Source organism: Neodiprion lecontei, chromosome 1 (assembly GCF_021901455.1).
Source record: "Neodiprion lecontei isolate iyNeoLeco1 chromosome 1, iyNeoLeco1.1, whole genome shotgun sequence".
NCBI classification, from domain to species: Eukaryota; Metazoa; Arthropoda; class Insecta; order Hymenoptera; family Diprionidae; genus Neodiprion; species Neodiprion lecontei.
This window is the reverse complement of record NC_060260.1, coordinates 34,491,864-34,514,061: the sequence shown is the minus strand read 5'-3', so window position 1 is coordinate 34,514,061 and position 22,198 is coordinate 34,491,864. Positions and strand designations below refer to the sequence as shown.

The window sequence follows — 22,198 nt, the reverse complement described above, 5'->3', positions numbered from 1 at the left end:
AAAACGAAATACCGGGGAAATATACGTCGATCGGCGTTTTAGGATATCGTAAGTCCCGAATTCGAAGACCTTAATATTACGCTTTTTATTAGACGACTTTCTCCCCGAATGTCCAACTCCCAGTATCGAACTACGCTTAATCGTAATTCAAATAAAAAACACATTTATCATATCTATATCGCCTTATCGATGCTGGGTATGTAACACGAATACCAGGGAGATTAGGAGAGTCATCGACCCGGGACAAATCGATGAGGTACGGAGCTGTAAAGGCAATGCAAACAACCTTTTCACCCCCGTCCTCCGATGCCAGAAAATTCTCTTACCGGCAACGCCTCTACACGAGGATCATTCCGGGCTCGACACGAGCGCCCCGCAGGAATGGGCGACGTCCTGAATCTCAAAGGACTATTCGATCGAAGGCTCATCGTGTCAGTCGCGTTATCCCAATGACAAATGGACCCGAGGTATACGACCGTGATGCGTGGGATCCGCCTTCTATTTTAATATCGTTGTTTCCTCGGGGGTAACGATGCGCTCTTTATACGTACACGTAAGCGTACCTTGGTGCAGCGCACGAATGACTATCCACACGATAGATATGCGGTGCGGGTATGCAATAAAGAAAATAAAAATACGGGGAAGGGTAGAAGAGACGACCGGGTGGCAGGGTGACACCGAAGACGAAAAGACGAGCGGCCATAACGCCGGTCTCGAATAATGTCGAACACCTGGAACCCGGCAGGTATTGGTGGTTTTATTGCTTCTCCGCATTTCGGGGATCTTCGAGGGCAAGAAGGGACTGAAAGATACGCCTTCGACCGGTCCGATGGATGGTTAACTCGCACGGTGAGACCGAGTCGGTAGTAAAGTAAGGAGGATTGGGCACACGTGCGTTTATTGGATGTACCAAGGTGCCTGGACGCGAGCTTAGTGACAGACAATAAGACTGGTTATAAGCGAGGCGGTTAGTTCGGTGTCTGATGGCGTATCGGTGTGGTTATTAAACCGGCTGCGTCGCTACTTTATTTATTTGTTATATATCCGAGGATTTGGAGGCATGCAACAAGGTACTTTCGTAACATCGGTCACAGGTATTATGATAATTCAATAATTTTTGGTTTATACGGTTTCACCGCGCGGGGCTTTATGCAGCCTCCTCACTCACGCGTCTACGTATAAGTATAATGTAACCGCGGCTCGAAAATCACCGTCGAGTTGCGTGCCAGCCGGGCCGTTGCGTTGGTATAATCCGTAGAAAACGTTCGTTCAACAGAATTGAAACGAGGCTTATATCCACCGTATCCCCGCTACTTGGTGAGATAGAAATCTGAAAGAAAATCCACTTATCACGCGTTGCGGGAACCGGGCGGAATCGACGTGTAATTCCGGTGCTGCAGTTGAGTCCCTTCAATCGCTGCAGCGCCGCGCGCACGCGTCCTGTCAACACGCGATATGTGGAACATGGGAGTACGTGTGTATAAATCATGGCACACGGCCGTCGTACATGTACCATAATAACTGCGTACGCGGACGGATTTACGTAACGTAATTCGTACCTGCCCCGCTTGTCTCCCGCACGGAGAGGAACGCCACGCTGCAGGGGCATAATACAATGCATAAATGCATGGCAGGGACACGCGCGGTGCGTATTTACATAGATACACCCGTGTAACAATAAGCCACGAAGTACCGACGCGAGGTGGGAACAGTGACAATAGAACGCGCCCAGGTGAATCTCGAGTCACCGTAGTAGCCGCACTTACAGCCTCGGATTCCTTCTACGCGTTGCATCGAGCCACTCGAGTCCACGCCGCCAAGGTACCTGGATTATACACACTCTCGACACAACTCCGCAACTGCATTACCATCTCCTCGTGACTGTACGGCGAAGTGTTATTTTTTGGTAATTGCTTGACGGCTTGAATTACGCGACGAGGTTCCACGTCTCTGCGTCGTGACGAACAGCGATGCCTGTTTAACGCGTTAATTCGTGCACCGTGGATCACTGAACTTCGGGTTTTCACTCGGCAGTGAAGTAGAGGATGAACGAGAATTCGATGCAGCATGAATGGTCGGTTAGAATCCAGACAAGAATTCATCTTCCCATCGTTTTTGTTTGGATATCCGCGATAGTGTTGATTACAGAGTTAATCATCGCAGCTGACCCTTGACCCGATCGCTCGTATCGTAAATCATACGCGGCTGTAACAGTTGGCGATAGTAGAAGGACCGACTTGACCCGAGAATTATATCACTTCCGAAGTATGCGTATTGGCAAGGAATGAAACGTGACTCAGAGTACGGTGGTCTTGACTTATGAAAGAAAATTTATGATTAACGTTGTAGCGGAACAGTTTTTGTATTATACATGTACGAGGTTAGTGACCGTAAGGTTAGGCAGTTTAAACTGGAACACGCCGATGAGATTTCTAGAGTTATACGGGTGGCGCATGGCGCACCGTGCGCGTAGGTGTGGCGCCCATTAAACGCGAACGGTATCGGAACAAATTAACTTTCGATCTAAGAATATAACCCCTCCGTATAATGCTAGATACGTCTGTGTTCATAGCTGATCTACGATTAACGGCTTAAGCGTGTACACACGTCTGCGTCTCCGAGCACGCCGATCTTCGCTGTTTGATAATAACATTAGTAATGAGAATTATCTTTATTGCCACATCACATACCGCGAGCCTAATGATAGAGAAACAAAACTACGGTGATACAATGGCACGCTCGGATTGTGATATCAACACTGTGAACGACTAGTCGACTTTGTTTGCATTGCCTGTAATGTTTTATCTAGGGGTTGCAGATGTTTCAGTTCGCAAGAATGAACTCCGCCATTTCCTAATCCGGTACCAATGAAAAGATGCGCGAATTCATGATTAGTTTTGAAAAGCTATAACAAGAATCTTAGATTAGTTACCATTCCTCCAATTTGAAAAGGAGAACGTAAGTAAGAGGAAAAACGAAAGTAACAGCGGAGCGTAAGATTCGGGAATACGTCAAGCTTAAAGAAGATGAATCGAGCGATAGTAACTTTGGATAATCAGTCTCAGCGTTTTGATTAACGCGTTCCTATTGTCCGCACAACAGGGAATCAAGGGTTGATATTGGAACGCGCTCGCTCCGTTTATTGAGCTCATTACTTACTCACCGCTACCACGGAGTCCGCGTTACCTATCTCCAGCTCGTTAATAGCCGAATGTGCTCGGGCACTTAGTCCTGTGGTTTGGAGCGAACGGTCGGAATGACGACGCAATCGCTCGATGGCCGAAACGCCGCGTCTGCCTTCGGACTGGACCCCAAGGACGAACTATGGGCCAGAGCCGGGGCGAGACGAGGTCTTCGGGGACCGAGGTAACGGGCCCGGGTATTGGCTGTTCCGAGAAGCCAGCTCAAGATGGTAACAGACAAAAGGATTCCAGCGAGCTTAGGTCAAGAACTTTGAGCTACCGAAGCACTACCGGTAACGCTTATTCTTTCGGCTCTGTGCCGCACGTTACGCATCCAGCATCTCGGACCGCAGGGAACTCGTAACGAACTCTCCTCGATGATCGCCAGTGTATACGTATAACTCCTCTCATAAGCGCACACTTATCCACAAGCAATATGAGAATATAAGTGGAAGCACTCGTCTTGCTATCCGCGCTGTACTTCATGTATTATACATGTATCCCTTCTTTATATCTTGGTCATTGTATTTTAAATCGTTTTAATAGGCGTCGTTTTTTTTATTTCCTTCCAGCTCCAGGGGACCCTCGAAAGCTGGGACGCCGAAAACTTCAAGCCTGGTGAGTATGAAAGGAGACGGGGTCTGTTGTGCTCCGTCGTTTGGTCCTTCTCCCTCTCTCCGCGTCTTGTCGTTGCTTTAAATTATAACTAGCTTCGAGGCTCTTATCCCAGGGTCCTTATCTCGAACGGATTTGTACCGGGACAGGATACTCGTTACGTTTATTAAAATTTACACCGAATGTGTACGACCGCGCCCAATTCTCCCCCTACGAGGAGTGGTGAGGTCACGCGGGGCCAAGCTGCTACGACGTCGACGGATTTATATGTATATCGAGGCTGACTTGAAGAGATTGAGAGAGACCGACTGTGTTTAAGTTATCTTCGGGTCCCGGGGGCTGCTGTTGCTGTCTCGGTTTTACCCGCGGCACCTCGATATCTTAAGTCGCGTTTCACTTGACACGGGTTTTGGATTCCGTCCGATATTTTGCTGTCTTTACTCGTTAATCCGCGAAAGATTTAAGTGAAATTTTGGTGGGTAATGTGAGAACTGATCATAATAGATCGATTTCAAGCCGGAGTTACCCTTCGAGAATTGGATAACGATCGCGTCCAGTGTGGTCTCTGATTTTAGCGAGCGCGATATTTTTCGCAGAATTTGGAAACCGCAACTGTTGGAATTTGAAACCGCACGCTGATACTCTTGCCCGGTATACAGTATCTCGGTTCTTGTGATGATCGAGACAAGTCAGTCGTACGTTCTTCACCGGGTTGTTTCACAAGTCCGGGTTCCAACGAGTAACAACGTATAGCGAACGAGCTAGCAACTACAAGTCCGCGTGCTCAGCATGCCACAATTAAAATCCAGATGTTCGTTCTTGATGCGGAGTTTTGAAAAAACTATAGAATGTTAACTACTTTGAGGTAAGGAAAAAAGGAAAATGACAAGTTGCTAGTCGCGTACCAGTGTACACGCAGCTACGTAACATAGAAAAAACGTACACACCGTCCGGCAAATGCGTTGGATGGATAGGCAAGTTCAGGGTCGAAGTTCTTCCGCCATTCACGTAACACAATAAACCTGTAAGAAAACAATCGAACGTTCCACTCGTACATATTATAACACACTTGAAAGTAACAACCATCGGACGGTTGGTTGCGAGGTTGGTTGCGAGGGTGTTCCGCTAAGCCACTGGTATCCATATATGACCTCTAAATGTTTTCTCGAATCAACGACAACGTCCCGCGAGAACTTGTTCCCGATGCAATCTTGATCCCCGTGATTCGCCTGGCAGGTGATCTCTTTCCACCCTCGTTCTGGGAGGCGTACTGGGAGTACCTGGAACGGTATGGAACGGCTCGCCGAACGCTGGACCAACTCCAAGCCGCGGAAGACCCCCTGTTGCACTTCTTCAGGCTGAGACAAGCGGCGGCGAGGCACTCACCTTCGTCCCTGTTGCTGCTACCGGTGAGTTATCATTTTTTATATGTCTACTAGGCGAGGGTCCACCTCGCTTATTTGACGAGGATCACCGTGGACGTTGGATTCTTCTTCATGGCTAGTTTTTATTTATTCACGTATTCAGTTTCATCGTGTCCGTTTTTTCGAGATATCTCTACTTACAAATCGCCACTACACGGACGCACTTCTTTCGGACGAATCTCCGTAGCTATAAGTCTTCCAGATTCGGTATGCATGTTCAACCGCGTCGTATGCAAATTACTTACAATGGACTTATGGGCGTCTTTTTGTTCTGGAACAGAATACTCGAACGTTTATGCTGCCGTTATTCTTTTCGCATGGTTAGTTCATACCAAACGCCAATCACCCCGTACATTATGCAGTTATGGCAGCGTGTAACGTAACCGCTGCACTTTTCATTCGTCAAGAGCAAATGAACGGAACAGTATTTGGTCTGTTCGTTTGATTATTTCCTGGCAAGAACCGTGTGCGTTTCCGAAATCCCATGTTCTGGAAACTGTACATTAACATCTGGTTCTGATCTGCTCACTTGCGTTAACCGTAAAGTTCTACGTATTCTGAGACATAACCTTATTGGAATATCTTTTTCCATGGGACCTTGTTCGTTCCATTCTACTTTTGTGGACGATCAGTATCAAGTTTATATAGACCGCTTGTGGCACAATTTCTAAACGAAATCAACCAGTTATTATAATTATTGACGTATGTACGTTCCGATCCGTTATGGCTTCTGGAGATCTTGGAAATCGTTGAAGTGACTTTCGGGATAACAATAGAACCATTCGAAAAATGTTTAGTGCCCATTGCCAGTGGATTCAGGAACTGTTATCACGTATAATTATTCACACTATTGTTTGGTGCAGGCTTTAAATAAGCGCGTTGCCGGGAATCACTCTGTACCAACCATGTCAGAAATGAAAGTAAATGTCGAGTACGCCATTCGACACTTTCGCGAATAATATTGGCATTTCGTACTTGACACATGATTGTTGCGTGCTTACGTATGGTACAAGGAGATAGAAAATTTCTGCGTATTAACGTGAGAAGACGGTAGAATAAAATTGTTTGTCGACTTCCGACTGTCATTGCAGTTGATTTCTGAGAACCTCGATACTGGAAACTCCAACTTTCCTGACTGCACGTCTTGTTCAGCCTCTCACGGAGCCCAAAAACTAAACACGCAGCTGCAGACAATGAGTCGTTCTAGGTCGGTGTAGACGGTGGTGCGCTAAACGCGTTTCCATAGACTTGGTAATCTTTACTGTCCGTCGGTTTGAGGCGCTTTTGAAACCCATTAAACGAGCCAAGGGCCTTGCCTTTATCAGCGGGCCCGGGCTCGTCAATATTTAAGTTTCGTATGTGGGCACTTGAAATGCCTGCACTTGTCCAGGCGCATACAGTGTGAAGCTAGATGCACGTAGCTACACCTTCCAAAATCCTCCGACTCTATACGGCTCTTTCTTTACGACATACGACGGAATTCAGGAGGCAGAAAGGCAGACGCACACACACACACATATATATATATATATATACGCATTCACTCACACACGCGCGTGATCGTTGTTTGCCCGAAACTATGAAGATATCGAAATCCTTCGGACCAGAGAATGTGAAGTGTATTATAGTGACCGTGCGTAAGCATCCTATATATCTCGTATCTGATCACAGTGTGAAGGATCGAGGCGGGATTGAGACGACGACGGAAATACGTACTCCGGGACAACTCAGTTATACCGTTCCAGCAAACACACTGACGATGAGCAGTATTTAACTTATTAAATTATAACCGCGTTTTTATGTCGAAATATTTCATATCCAGGAAAGCTCGGCATCTTGGAATTACCTAGGAGATATCTCAATAATTCGCCACGCGTTGAAAATTCATTGGGTCAGGCTTATCTTACCGCGGGATTCTGGATCCAATTAAGAGGTTCTAACTTAGTCGGTAATATTTGTTTGTCGTTAAACCGAAGGAGGCGACTGGGCTTTGTGTCCTTTATTTGTGAAAGTCTATGTTAAATTCTGTAGTATCGCTGAATTTATTCCCATCGTTAAATTGAATCGGTATAAAGAAAAATTTGATTTTTAATGAACAGTTATTTTTCGAGCCCGCTGCCTCTCTTGCGGACGGGTATTTTACTGAAACGGAAGCCCTCGGGCCCCGAGTTACGCGCGTGGGGATCGCTGCAGCGTTGATTTATATTGCGGTCATAATATTTAGTCACGTGAGACGGAGCGCAACCTCTGAATTAAGTGCGAGCAGCCAAAGGTTGTTAACGATCCTCGTATATGCAAGAAGCTTTACGCATTCCTTTCGCATTTGCATTCGTTATACCTATGTTTGAACAACTACCCGCAATCATCCTCGAGAGTTGCAATGCCACAACAGAGGTGTCGTTGCGTAGGTAATACTTCCGGTATACGCTTGCCGCAACGCGCAACGCTGCGAAGCGCGAAAAAAACACTTAGTTACACCCACTCAAGCAAAAATCTACGGTCTCGTTTATTTGTTCAGCCGAGATTCTTTCGTGTCCATCGCTGAGAATCCCTGACACAAATTATCCATAGGTAAATATTTTTCCGAGTATAACATTGGACCCGAGTAAACACACTCGGGATTTATTTGTCTTCGATATTATCGACGTTCGGTTAATGGATTGATTGATTGATCGGTCGATCGATAGATTGATTTCTTGATAATCCCTAGGCACGATCACTTCTTAGCTCTGCTGTTATAATGTAATGCCATGCCGCTGCAGGCAAGAAACGGGGCGAATAAACGTTCGTAACTGCAGATTGAGATCCCCGGCTACTTCTCGGACTCGATATGTGTCTGTTACGTGCATTTCCTTTTACGATTTCGACGCCTACATCTCGCTGATGCCGCACGGATAACAAAGGGGCAATTGACTGGCTATAAAAATTTTTAGTGTACCACTTCGACTAGAAATGATTAGGAAGAATCCCTTTATTCATGGGCCAATCTTCCCAGCGTTGTTGCTGATGGGGAGATATTTGTTATAGTCGCCACTTTTTCGATCGACAACCGATTTCTGGCTGCAAATATCGTCGCTCAAGGATACGCAAATATTTTTAGAGAAGGAATCGCTCTTGAAAATAATCATTTGCGATGCGCCGTCTCGACGGTTTTTACCCAGAGAGTGGCATCGCTGGAAAGAAGTAAGTGGCTTTTATTACATCGTTTTCTTTACGAGTAAACGTCGTTTTGTAGAAACTCATACCTAACTAAGCCTGTGAAATCATTAAACTTTCATCTTAAACGACAAATTCACCATAGTGTTTCTCAACAAGTGTTTGTTGCGCATGAAAGTTTTACGAGTAACTAATTTACCGTTGTTTTTCTCTTCTTTTTCTGTGATTACCCACTTTCGTAATGAGTTTTTCAAACTGTTTCTCAAGTATAGATCGGTAACTCGCAAGTTTTCGTGAAAATATAAAATCTCCCGTACTGATTCGTGATTTCGTTCCTACTTGAGAACATGAAGAATACATCGTTAATCGATTTATAAAATGATTATTCAGAGAAAGTTGCACACGGACGGATATCTCGAACTTAGTACTACGAGACTTGATCTTAAAATACAGTTTGCGAATGATTGGTTTCGGACGCGTTCCTTAGTTACAAAAATACCTTTACAAGCCTAAAATCTGTGTACGCTCAGGCAGATATAAACGACCGAGACAAGAATTCCATAACCAAATTAGAAAATAACAAGAGGTTGGCAAAAAAGCGTTAATGATTAACGAGTCTGATGTCTTCATAACTAATATCAAACACGTTTGATGTGATTTTCTACACGAACGCTCGATCCCGATATGATGAATTTGAAAGTCTAAATGGAAGTTGCGTGTCGTAGCCCAGATTCTGATTCTTATTCCTACTTTACTTTTTGTCGTTAATTTACTCTCAGTTCAGTTCACACCGCATAGTTGGCGTTATAGTTACGTGGCCGTCAGTTCTAAATTCCGTCACGTTTTTTATCACGTGCGTTTCGTCAACCTGATTTCCAGCCGTATAAGACACTCATTCGAGAACTTACATCGTAAACTAGGATCCTCTATTTTTTTAGGATAAATGTTCATCGTGGAAAGATCTTCGGTGGATCGATTGCCCACCTAGTCTTTTTATCCATTATTAACGCGTCTTAGCTCGAACGGACACTTGTCAAATTTACCATGTCCTTTGGCGTTTAGCGGTTTCAACGTATTTGCAGACTCAACAAGAGCGGATCTTGAACATTCGGAATTTTTAATCTCTGGTGTGTCCTTGTTTTCTCAGATCTTTGCTTTGAGTTATTACTCGGCAGTCTAGAAATCTAGTATCAAGGGAAAAGTCAAGCCTTTGAGAAATAATTAGCAGCAGCAATGAAATCACAACGTAGAACTGATAGCTTAATCACGAAGATTTTACAGGTGGCTGACTCGATGATTAAACGTTCAGTTACCCTCGGGTGGATAATATGTAACGAGCAGTGAGCCATCGCCTCAAAGCTACGTGCAAGGTATTCCAGGCCGGGTCTAGTGAAAGTCTGATTTTCAATTACGCAACTCTCTGCATACTCCGGTGAATCTTCTTCAGTTAACCTTTAAGATTCTCTTGTAACGTACGGATATACCGACCGGGTACAAAAGTCCTCTCCCGCCGGTCCGTCCGTTTGCCTGAAGCTGCGGCTTGTTCTCGATATCTTCGAAGTTACGTAATGGTCTGCGAAAGGCTCCCGCATATCTGGATTTTCATCAAATGGTAACCACGTGCTCATCGCGTCGTCCGAATGCAACGTTCGCGCGTACGCAGAACGCCCCGAAAGAATAATGAAAAAAGAAATCAGGTCGAGCAGGGCTTGCATTGATCACCTCAGCGGGATCGTAATCACTTCGATGATGTGGGTACGTACCTTTCATGCTGCAACGCTTTTAAAATAAATGGTGAAAGTCGCAAATTGGCAATTGGCGGTAATAAAGATCGATCCGAGGTATGAAACCTCCGACGAGTCAAGTAGCCGATGAACATCACCTGCACTGGATGGCATCGTGGGCTGCTTGACCCGTACAGGTTCCAGTATGGACTCGCGCTCGCCGCTGCCTACGTTCAACGTCCGAGGTATGGATGGATTATGCACGGTTATGTCACACGATGGTGTTGTCCTATTCGACGGGAAGCAAATGCTTCGCGTGCCCGTATCACGGAAACTCGCGAGATGCGAATAGTCTTTCACTGTACGTATAGGCCAATTATACGTTCATGCCTTAAGGTGCCAATCGTATGCAATTTCTTAGTCCGCTTACCACGAATCAATATTTACACTTTGCATTGTAACTCGATGTGGGATAATTCAGTCTGAATTTTAATTCGTAAACATGTCGCATCGGACCGGAAAAGCTATTTTGCTATATTTAGATACCCTGGAAATTTATGGTATCTGGAAAGAAATGTTTGAACATTGGGGAATGTTGAGTTGGAGTTCATTAAAATTCTCTCCAGTGTTGAGAATAAAATTAAAACGTGCGACGCATTGTATTTTAAGTATATACCGTTGACAGTCCGATATTTTTGAATAAATTATCATTCACAGCGGAATTATGCGGCGTAGATTTTATGTAAGGTCTCGATTTCAAATTAGACTTAGGTCCACATATCGACTAATTAAAGATCCGTGTTTCATAGGAAGCGCCGAGATGCATGAATTCGTCGCTTTGTTCATTATTTCTAGCATCGATAGACCCCGCGGGATGTGAGGAAGCTGATAATTGGTTATTAAAATCATTTTTTATTGGTTACGGAAGTAATAAGCCTCGAGTCTTAACTAGCCGCCGTATCTATTCACAACATCCTTTGACAGATATTTATAGTCAAATCGATCAGTTAATTAGGCATTGTTGACCTTGGAGGACTGGTTGTAGGCCTTTCGAGTCCCGCGGGCCGTTAACGGAGGGTCGTCCAGGGGGAAAAAGAAGAGATTTTAAACGTCCGATACCGCGAGCGGTCCACCGTAAACGCTTCCGGTAATTCGCTGTGAAATATCAAATGATCCGCTCGATTCCGCGGTCTACCAGAAGTCGCGCGCGTGACCGTTTATGTAACCCGGGGTTCGAGGCTCCTGCCACCGCAATTCTGACCGACCGAGTCCAGCCACGCTGCACTTCACTGATCACATTTTCGAAGGACATAAACCGATCCGCTCTTATCTCTGACCAGGCTGCGATGCCAATTACCAACGGTGCTCACGGTGCACCCGCGCAATCTAGACCATTTGATAAATTAATAGATAAGCCCTGCAGCCAATCGTGAGATAACCGCTGATGAACATCCTCGGCAACTTTGTTCCTGGGTCTCGACCTGCGTTGCAATTGACGTGCTTTTGCCATCTGACTGCGAACGGCGGACGGCTTAGGTGCGAATGATTTCGCTTTATAGTCTCATGTTAATCCGAGTCCAAGTTTGCTGTGATCTTGATCTTTCGAACGATTCAAACTCGGAAAAGTCACCGATTACTCCGATGACTTGTAATAGAGAGGAATGGTATGGAACGGAGTATCAAAAGGCACTTACGTGAGATTACACAACCTCGTGGATATGGGTTCGAAGACTTTTCAGTGCAAGCCATATCGAATCGAAAGGAAGTATCATGAAATTTGGCTGCCGGTTTTACACCGAAGCAACGTATCGAAGATTATACTTTGATTCATGACTATTGCGCATTGGTGCACGTAATCTGATCAAATCGAAATTTATCGATACATCGTAAACTGTGCCATCAGTGTCCAAGCTTGTTGGAAATCCATAAAAAATAAATGTGAGACGAAATGAAAATTATGACCGATAGTACAAAGCCAACCGCGAACGGCATCGCGTCTTGACGTCATTCGAGAGTCTCTACGAACGTTTTGGACCAACGACGGACGTCAGCGCTGACGCAACGCGCTCCTAATACTTAGTTAGGCGCTAAGACGGAGAACCCTCGGTCATAGTTTGGAGTCGGGTGTAACGCGGGATCTCGGGAAAGGCTGAAAAGCGATTATGGAAGCTCGCGTGGGATCTACGTGCTAATGGACCTTCAAAGGCTCTCTGTGATAAGTAATCATCGCTAGGCTGGTTTACGATTAGAGGCTAACGAACGGCACCCGATGACTCGGAAGACGCGATGGGCCTTTCCGGTGATTCCGGGACTCTTTGTACTTCAGCCCGGGTACGTTTTGACAACGCTTTTAAATCCGCGGGCTTATTCGCCGACGCCATTTTCGTCTTCTTTCCTCCTCTTCTTTAGACTGGCCCCGCTGCAGGACGGGCCTTAAAAACTCTTTACCGCGCTCGTGAGTCGTTCTTATATATTATACCCACTCGACGAGATCGAGATAACGAAATTAAGGAACTCGAACCGGCAGCAGCGGCGGCGGCTCTCCTGGACCCCCGGGGGACTCTGGGTTGCAAATTTGCGAAAAGAAGCCGAGCCACGCATATATACTGTATATACGCGAGTGTATTTTACGGCCAAATCTTCGCCCCGGGTTTCCTCCCGTCATCGGTCAATGTCTCTCGGGATAACGCTGCTGCAGGGGGTTCTCTTGACGGCGCGATGCGATGCGGCCGCAGCTGCCACGCGAGGCGGACACGGAAGGCTCGAATCTCGCCTCGTTGTGTGTTTGGACAACCATCCTCGGCCGGATATTTTATTTATATATCCGTCCCCTCGCCCTCTTCGCTCCTCTCGCCACTCACGTTAGTCGCCCGACACACCCGGGGGTTTTCAAAGAATAAATAACCCTCCGCGGTGAAATAAATATACAAGGTGTTAAATCTGTCCTCAAAATGCGGAGGAACGTGGATATTCCTGTGCGAGGTATATGAGAGGCGGAAGATCGATCGATCGATCCTTTATTATTAATCGATCGAGCATCGATCGCGTCGGTTCGTATTACAGCTGGACAATAAGCCGCTGCGCTGCGATGCGCACGTCGTTGGGTTTTAGAGAATTTTGTAACGGCGTTCCTACGGCTCTTGACAATTTTCAAAATACATCCTCCATTCCGCATGAATAACGCGCTCCCGCGGCGTTAAACATTTTCATACCGGTTCGAGATCCAAGCGTCGCGTTATAGAGTCACGAGATAACCTCGCATCTATAATCCTGCTACATTTCCCTGCCGCAGTTCGCACCGCGGGTATAACGGTAATTCCGGACACCTGTCTAGAGGCCGGCTGCTATTAGATCGTCATCTGGAGCAACAGAATTATTTCACGACCGGTTAACGGTGGCGGGTGTTGAGATGCTATGAGACCAAGAGAGAATACTAGCCAATTTGGAACACCTTCACGAAATTAGTTTTCCCTGTGATTAGAATCAGAAGCTTTGGTCAACGACAAAAAAAGAAAAAAAAAGAAAAAAAAAGACGAAAATTTGATTCTTCCAGACGATCCGAGGCCTCGGAAAATAATCGGTTTGAAGTATCTCATAAAATGATCCCGGCATGCTCGCACAGCGGGTGCTGCTGCTGCAGCTGGATGTCAACTCTCGTATAATGTCTGCGCGTTTGAATCTGCGTGTAAAAAGTCATGGGTCGTTAGCGGTGATACGTATAGCATTCCGGAAGAGCATGGCGGACAACGTTGACGTTGTAGATTTTCTCGTTGTCGCCTGTCACTTGGCACGTGCACGCACGCCTGCTGCTCCTTCGCATGCGATATACGTATTTCCTATACTCGTATAAACGTTTTACACTTGTACGTGTTACAGTACGCAGCCATTACACGCTCGTGCTTGACGTCTTAATGCCTTTGATATGCATCATTTTCGATTTTTTTTTTTCTAATCCAAGAATCCAGCCCGCGTGCCCGAACAAATAGTCGGAGTCGAAATATTTTTTGTCAAAGAAGAAAGATTTCTGTAATGTTATATCAGACATTCCAAACAAGCGGATTTTTTCAGTCAAAGGCGAAGGCTTGCTGGTTAGATATTGTTATTATCCTACATTACGAAAGTAACGTATATCGGACCAAAGCGCTCGATTCAGGCAGCAGGCGTCGTTGCTTTTTATTGCGTCTCGTTGGATCGATGACGAATAACATAATTGACCGCGTTGAACTGTCCAGACTCCCAGCACTCGGGATTTCTTATCGTTTTATGAAGCACACGTGTTTATATTCACCCGATACATTACGCCTATCGCCGAATATCGTTTGTGTTTAGAATTATGTTGTTAGAGCTGATCATGAGAGGCTGCACTGTATCAGAGCTGTCTGAAAGGAATTACAAGATTAATCACTGGCTCGAAGATCGTTGCTGCAGGCTTTGGCAGTGCGCAATGATCGTCGTTAGTTTTCGTAATCGTAATTTCGTAAACTTTCCACAAAGATCGCCATGAAGACCATAAAATTAATCCGCTGCAGCGGGTAATTTATCGTCCTCTATCGTCTGTGTAAATCTTACATTATGGCAGACCGCAAGAGTTGCAATTTCGCCGCTCTTGCACGGTCAGACGACTCGGAACGGTGGCCAAAATCGCGGCCACTAAGCGTTCTCGTTTGATTCTCATTCTCAATGTCCGGTGATTCTTCGAAACGCCGATTCCTCCCGCGTCGACGACGTGACGTGGTGCCTACAATAAAGAGCCTGCTAAAATATCGGGACGAATCGAAGACGCGAGGACGAGTATAAAGTACAAAGACCGCTTCATCTGTATATTAATATAAACTCCTTCTCTAATTATGAATCTTTTGTAAAATCCAAACGTGTAGGGAGAGGCAGGATGTCACGCCTGCACTGCGTGCCCTGCAAGCATGGGCATTATTCTGCCGGCCTCCTCGGAATTACAAGAACCTCCGAGTGCCTAGTACGTGTATTGTCGGTACGTGCGTAGACACATCGCCTATGTGTTCTATGTTAGCTATTTTACCCACACCTTGCACAACGAGAAGCTGCTGCCGCTGCACTTGTATGCACCGGAGAGAGTCACTCGCTGCATGTGTAGATTATACTGCTGAACAAGGCGGCACAACTCGCGCGAGAAATAGTCAGAGGGACAGGGGGAAACGTTTAGAATTCTCTCGATGTAGGAAGAAAGGACTATCGTGCGGCCGCGGCGGTTTAGGACCCGTCTCATCATCTTGCCGCAGGAAATATTATTAACTCGAGAGTTTAATACTCCGTCTTGTTAATCCACAAGAATCTTACAAATTATACTCGTACGATGCATCTTCAACACGTAGATCGTACAACTCACCGGCATCCCATTCTGGACAGGATATTAAATTTATCCAATGTTTCAACGGTCGGTTCGGTTTCTTGAGTAATTGTTGTCTTGTAAAAATGTGTGAATCAACTTTCGTATCCAGTGTTAATTTATCGTATACTTTGCGCCACTTGCAAGTAGATAATCCGCCTCGGATCGTTTTCGCCTCCTCTGTTGTAGGATCGGGACTCGTCTTCAGATTCGGACTCCCGTTTACGGTTTTCCATCAATAATATACATATTATAGTATCAAAGCAAATGTTCAGCTTGCAAGAACAAAAGCGATCGTGTCAGGGTTGCGATTCGACACGAAATGCGGAGGTACATACCTATACATGTGTACGTATATGTACGTTACACACCTATCGCATAGATAAGCGATCGGTCAGCGAGTCGTTTGCGAGTGACGGGTTCGCTCATGGAATACGTATTTGAGATTCGCGATATACTCTCCCGGGCAGCGTTATGGGTACCCACGCCTACATACGCCAGCGCCGTATGCGAGCACAGATCGGGAAAAGCGGACTAGACGGACCGCATGCGGTACAAGGTGCAAATCTCCGTGGAACCGGTGCAAAACTGCAGCATGAAGAATGATGGGACATCCAGGAGGGAGCCAATTACGTCACGATGACGCTGCGAACGACCATTTGTAGTTTTAATTATTCGATTCTTGTACGCCGCAGCAGCTCATACGACGAAGCTGGGGGCGGCAGGGAGACAAAGGAATGTCTCGCCCCCCGTCATCGGCGTCTTCGTTGTCGTCGACGCGGTGCTGCTGATCAACGGATAAGAATACGACGTGTTCGAAAACTTATTGGTTATAAAAGTCGATGGTGGTGCGCGCGCCGCTGTGTACCTTATACCTACAACTACACCGTGCTGCGGGGGTCACTGGTGAAAAGAAAACTGAAAAATTTCATGAATAAAAGATCAATTCCCCCCCACGCTTCACCCTTCTTTCCAACCCCCGCAGCGGGCTGCACTCTCTGCTGATAAATATTGTTATTCGAATCGCGCTTGCGGGAATATTATATTACAGGACATATAATATTCATGATCTATGGGCAAAGGATCCTTAATGGACACGATCCTTCGCTCCGCAAGACTCTGCCCGTCGCGAGGATCATCTTTTTTTTTCGTGTTTTAAACATCATTCTTCTTTTTTTTCAGTGCAGCGTTTCCCTGCCATCAAATTTGACGCGGAACAGACAGAAATTTTACAGCGTAAACTTTCAGTGTGTTTAGCGAAAGGCTACTCGGAGAATTCTGTGATTCACTCAACGTTCGACTCTGAGACAATGCTTTACTTCCGTTAATTTAGCTTTTCCCTTCTGTTGAGCACGTGCACGCGGCGTAACAGTCCTTTTATTTCTGGCGGTAATCTTGGATGATCCGAGTTGCGTTTTTCACCTGGAATGCTGGACCTGTAGCTGCTGACTTTCTACCTCCGGGACTTCTCTATGATTCTAAGATTTTGTGAATTTTCAAGCCCAACAACTGGCTTGGAATACTTGAACGTAGAATTCTCTCAAGATTGCATAGAAGCTTTTTTTTAATCTTTTGCAAAATTGTTGATTTGAGGTTCTTGACTTCCGCATCCGCGAAATTACCGTCTCAGAAACTGAAGTGCTGAGCTGATAAAGTGGCGAGTGCGATTCGCAATTCGTGCAGCCACTGATCGGAAATTGTGTAACGATTTGTTGAATTGCGCGTGCTAAAATTGCGCTGCGATTCGATCGTTGAAAATTGGAGATTTATATCCATGCAAACGCGGTAGCTATAGTGCAGATACTATACGCACAGCTGATTGGAAATTGGAAATTGGAAATAAATTCGAATCGAACGTGTGCGCACTTCTATGATTTCTCTATACAGGTTCTGAGATCTAGAAAGTGAAACGATAATTTATTTGATTGTATGTATTCCCGTCGTTAATCAAAAGCTATTAAATTAAAAGAAATGCTCGGAACTTTTGATGCCGCGCTACTTAATCGCCGACAGCAAATAGTCGCACTTTTCACTCGCAATTTTATAATAGCTGTTTACAGAAAGAAGTAGTCGTTGCGGGTATGGGAAAAAAGTTGAATTAAACAACGCGAAAAAATTCACGTGTGAGAGATAAATTTTCTTCTTATCAGCTTTCTTGATTGCGCCGCAGCTTAAACTCCAGTCGCGCGATTCAGACAAGCGACCAGTCGAACTCGCGATCGCCGTTTTAATTCACGTCGTAACTCACACCCGCGCTTCAACAGCAACACCTCGCTGTTTCGTCTGCGATTTTACGAGCCCCTGACTAAAACCCGACGTCGAATTCAACGCCGGTCTTGATCCAAAGCGTGGCAGAGACGAATTCCTTCGCAGCTCTCTGCTGCTCTGCAGTCGTCGTGCTGTCTCGTTTACTTTCACTGCCGATAGTAGCCCAGGGCAAAATCGGCCGAACGATTATTCGCGGCCTGTATACTCGTTCAGGGCGATAAACCATTCATTATAAACTGGTGTGGGATAAAATTATAAAAAAATAAAGTTTTCTCCTCTCGATTTCCCGCAATTTATTCACATCGTCGAACCTAGACCACCGTGCGTACCCTACAATCGGTCGACTCTGATCGAACTGTTTTGCAACAACGGGGTTATTATACTCCGGAATCAATCCGTCAACAATACATTCGCGCCGATTATTTTTCACGCCGTCAACTTTAGTCGCGGTAATTAATAGAATCCAGACTGGAAATTTTTTTGGTAGTATTTCGAGGATCGAAGAACGGCGAATATGATCCGGAATCGACGATATTTCACTCGTGGGAGAAAACCCGAGGTGTCAGGGTCGGTCAAGATTAAGATCGCCGAGTCTTGAGCGTCGATGTTGAATTCCTCGCGGCTCGCTACTCCGAGAAAGAGACTAGCTCTTTCTCTTTCTCTCTCTCTCTCTCTCTCTCTCTCTACCTCTTTCTCTCCGGTAAAACTTGCTCCGCGTCGATGGTAAAATGGAACTCGTTCATAAAACCGCGGCGATGAGCAAGTTTTGCGGCGCGAGCTTGCCGCCAGAGGGGCGGAATTAGACTCGAGCTCAAAAAGTTGAGTACTGCTTTCTTCTGCAGCAACGTTTAACGCTCGGAATTGTGCCGTCCGTTTTTAACTTTGCACTAATTCCATCACTGAGCGCGGTAAATAGGGTTTCAACTGTCGCAACCGGGGAACGTGGGCGGATTTAACGCGACTCAACGTTTCCTTAACTCTCTGCCCACCGATTTAAATGTACTTACAATTAAATTACCTCCTCGCCGAATTGCCGAGCACGTTCAAGCCGCTTATGAAAAAACAGAGCTAAACGATCTAATCCGCTTTTGAAAAAGCCAACGTGGGTGGGTTTAGCCATGCTTTTCGGCCTCCGAGCTAAGCTGAACAAAATCAAAACGCCGTCCCGATTTTATTATACCTATGTTCCGAAAGTAAAGCAGAAACTAATCGTCATGCTTGGGTGCAGGAAAACTGAATTTTGTGTTTATCCGTAATATTCTTTGGCTTACTGTCAGTTATCGAGACGCGTAGGTTTCTTTTTTCATTCCGATTCTTGAAAGGTAGAACGCTCACATTTACACAGTTTGTGGCTACAAATATACCTAAATTCTAATTCTTACGTCTTGCGCCATTCACGCACGTGATATAATACCTTGCTGCATTTTTTCGTTTATTTCTGCTTTAAGGAAAAAAGGTATTCCCTTGAAGCATATGTAAATGTATAAATAAAGTAATTGCCGTAGTTTGTTGAAAATATTTGAATCAATTAATCACCCGCCTCTGGCTGCAACGGGATCTTAAATCGTATCGGGTTTCGACGATCTGTTGATGAAACAACAGCAGGAAGAATTTCGAGGACGTAGACAAATTCGAAAAATAGTGGCGCATTATTTATTGTCAAATCCAAACGTCGATGGTACGAAAATCTAATCCGATTTCAGTTTTAAACTCGTCCTCAACTTTAAGACAGGCTTAAGCACGTGGCTTTACTTCCGCTTGAGCAATAGTCTCAGTGGAGCCACCTTCTCCGCCGAGAAGGTAAACGAACACCGTTTTCGTCGCTATTTGTTATCTCGGCGTACACGAGTTTTGAAATTGGAGTCCAGGCTGACTTGAACTCTTGATTAATTAGTACAACCATTTGAGAGTCGCGGCCAATTTCAATTGATTCAATTTTAAAACTGTGCATATCGACGTTTAGCTGCGGGTTAAAAATTTATCCACCGCTCCAAATATCATGAGCGAAACAAAAAGTATACTATAAAACTGAATTAATTAATCAATTAATGAGAGAAAATAAACGAATATCCGACACCCGGCCAAGTCGGAGGTGATAAAACAATAAAGTGAAAGAAAAAATAATTCCTCCGAGTCTAGCAGGAGTCGTTGATTATTTCTTTTCGCATTCACGAATCTCCAAGATCTTAACGACGTTGTTCGTGATCGTTACAGTGCCGAGTTGGACGGTTTTAGAACTGCATAAATTAATTCAGACTCCGCAGCACTATCAGTGTTGGTACCGTACACCATACAGTTACATGTATATTGTTGAATTTTAAAACAAAATTCTTGCCAGATCAGATGCGAACCTTTTAATTAACCGTACACGAATTCTCTTCATTTTTGTATCAGCTGCGGGTAAATTCGTGGACGAAGTAAGATGACTTCGGGCAACTTCACGGAGTTTGTTTGACGCTCGCGTTGTAATCTGGTTACGGCGCGTATTATCTTGTCGGGTTTACGCCAGAGGCGGGTAAGGCGAGGGCTTGTCTGCAGACTAGACCATATCGGGGGACACGGCTTAATCGAAATAAACGGCGAGAGGTATTAAGTTGCAGATTCAACCCGATCGCTGCCACCGTCAGATATGACTTCTCGTATTCGTATACCAACCGATTCCGTTGTTGGCATTAATACGATCGCGTTATTATACCCGCTCGCGCATATCGTTACACCGTCCTTACGAGCATGCATGCGGCAATCCGCACGAATGTGTGTCTTACAGGCAAGGTGCGCGGCTGGCGTCTCCTTTCCATCCGCGGCCCGCCAGAATAGGCCGCATCGTGCACCGAGTAAATACAATCTCCGCACAGGCATCCGTGATGCGGAGAACCACAGACGAAGAGGACGCGACGAAAATTCTCGACCGACGTGGACGTAGTGCGAAGTAGGAGAAGAAGGGAATCGTCAAAAGCTTCGTAGAGACGTGTCAACGCGCCGATTCTGCTTCTTCTCGACTCGAGCTGGTGCACTTAATTGCTAATTATACTCGGTGAGTGGCCCTGTGCTGTACTCGATTCTCGGACTGTTGCGAGAATTTTCGAGCGAGTTTGTTACCCACACCGCGGTTTGTCAAGGCGGCTGCTGCTGCTGCTGTTGTTGTTGTCGCTGTTGCCGCGGGTTACTTTTACTTTTGAAACGGTTTTGCAGGATAGAGGATTATACCCGGAGCAGAGATACACTGAGCCATGGGAAGAATTCTTTGAGGAATCTGCGGCCGCGCGCGGACGACGCCAATTAACCGCGGCAAGAACGCGTCCGCTTGGTCGGGTCGAGACGCGGAGAGAGAAGAGGCTCCTTCCTTCACCTCCAACTTTCGAAATATGCATTTTCATGATCGATTATTTTTAATGCAGCAGACCGCGGGGATTCTCTTACGTCGCTTGTACAACTTTACACCTGCGGTCACGAAAATCGGCGGGAGAAACAGAGAGAGAGAGAGAGAGAGAGAGAGAGAGAGAGAGAGAGAGAGTTGCGCTCTGCGAGATTATATTATAATACGCGTGTTAATATTATACATATCTACCTGTAGGGACACGCCTGTCAAAATCTTGAATAGCAATTTTTACGGAAAGCAAATACACACATGGTATTTTAATATAAGCGTACGTATGTATGTACATATGGATACGTGTAAGCCACGCGGCTCTTTCGAGAGAGTAAATCATACGCCGCGGTAGCTGGTGTGTAAGTAAATCGCATTTATGACCACTGCACGCGTATGATAATATCGCCCGGGCGAAAGAAAGACGGAAAGGCTCAACCCGGTGGCCGGCTTCGAGGTAGGTAGAGGTGCTTTCGTTTTCTGCCACATTTTTTTCTTATTTTTCTTCTTCTTCTCTCTTATTCCCCATTCTTTCGTCTCTTTCTCGGACGAGATAATTGCCGCGGGATCTAATATTTTCTACGACCGCGAGCCGCGGGGTCAGCCGCGACTAATCCTTATTCTAATTCTAATACCAATTCTAATTCTAATTCTAACCTGTCCAACAGCCGGTCAGACCGACGGACGCTGACTGCGGACTCACGAACCGACAAATATCCATCCGCAGCGCGTGTCACTCGAGGCTCTACGTTTAGTTGGATTTCACGTACACAAACGAATTCCATTACAAGTGCCTAGTTCTGTTTGTGCAACACGCCGAGCCACGTGGCTTACCTGATGCACGCCGCTGCACCTTTGGACTCGGTTCGATTTACGAGGAATTTCTCCTCGATCCTATCTCCGGACACCGTGTAACGTAATAAAAGAGACACCCCCGTTGCCGTTTATTGTCACTCGTATGCATGTATAATACGTACACCTTATACCACTCGTTCCGATGCACGATCGAATCTTCATACCTACTTTTACTCGAATTATAAACTTGTTGAAATTGATCTTCCTTCTTTAATTAACTACTTTACTTTCGTTTGGACATTTTC

At 45.5% G+C, this 22,198-nt stretch overlaps 1 protein-coding gene across 4 annotated transcripts in view; it reads left to right on the top strand.

Annotated features, from left to right (window-relative positions):
• The window catches only part of LOC107223587, a 107,139-nt gene that overhangs the window by 42,405 nt on the left and 42,536 nt on the right, over positions 1–22,198 (top strand). For 3 of the 4 annotated variants that reach the window (XM_046746568.1, XM_046746569.1, XM_046746567.1), the window contains exons 4-5: positions 3,755–3,800; positions 5,034–5,206. In XM_046746568.1, coding sequence (XP_046602524.1) covers positions 3,755–3,800; positions 5,034–5,206 — 219 coding nt within the window. Of the gene's footprint in view, positions 1–3,754; positions 3,801–5,033; positions 5,207–20,498; positions 20,670–22,198 lie in introns of those variants that run through there. The other variant, XM_046746566.1, reaches the window with a different exon arrangement.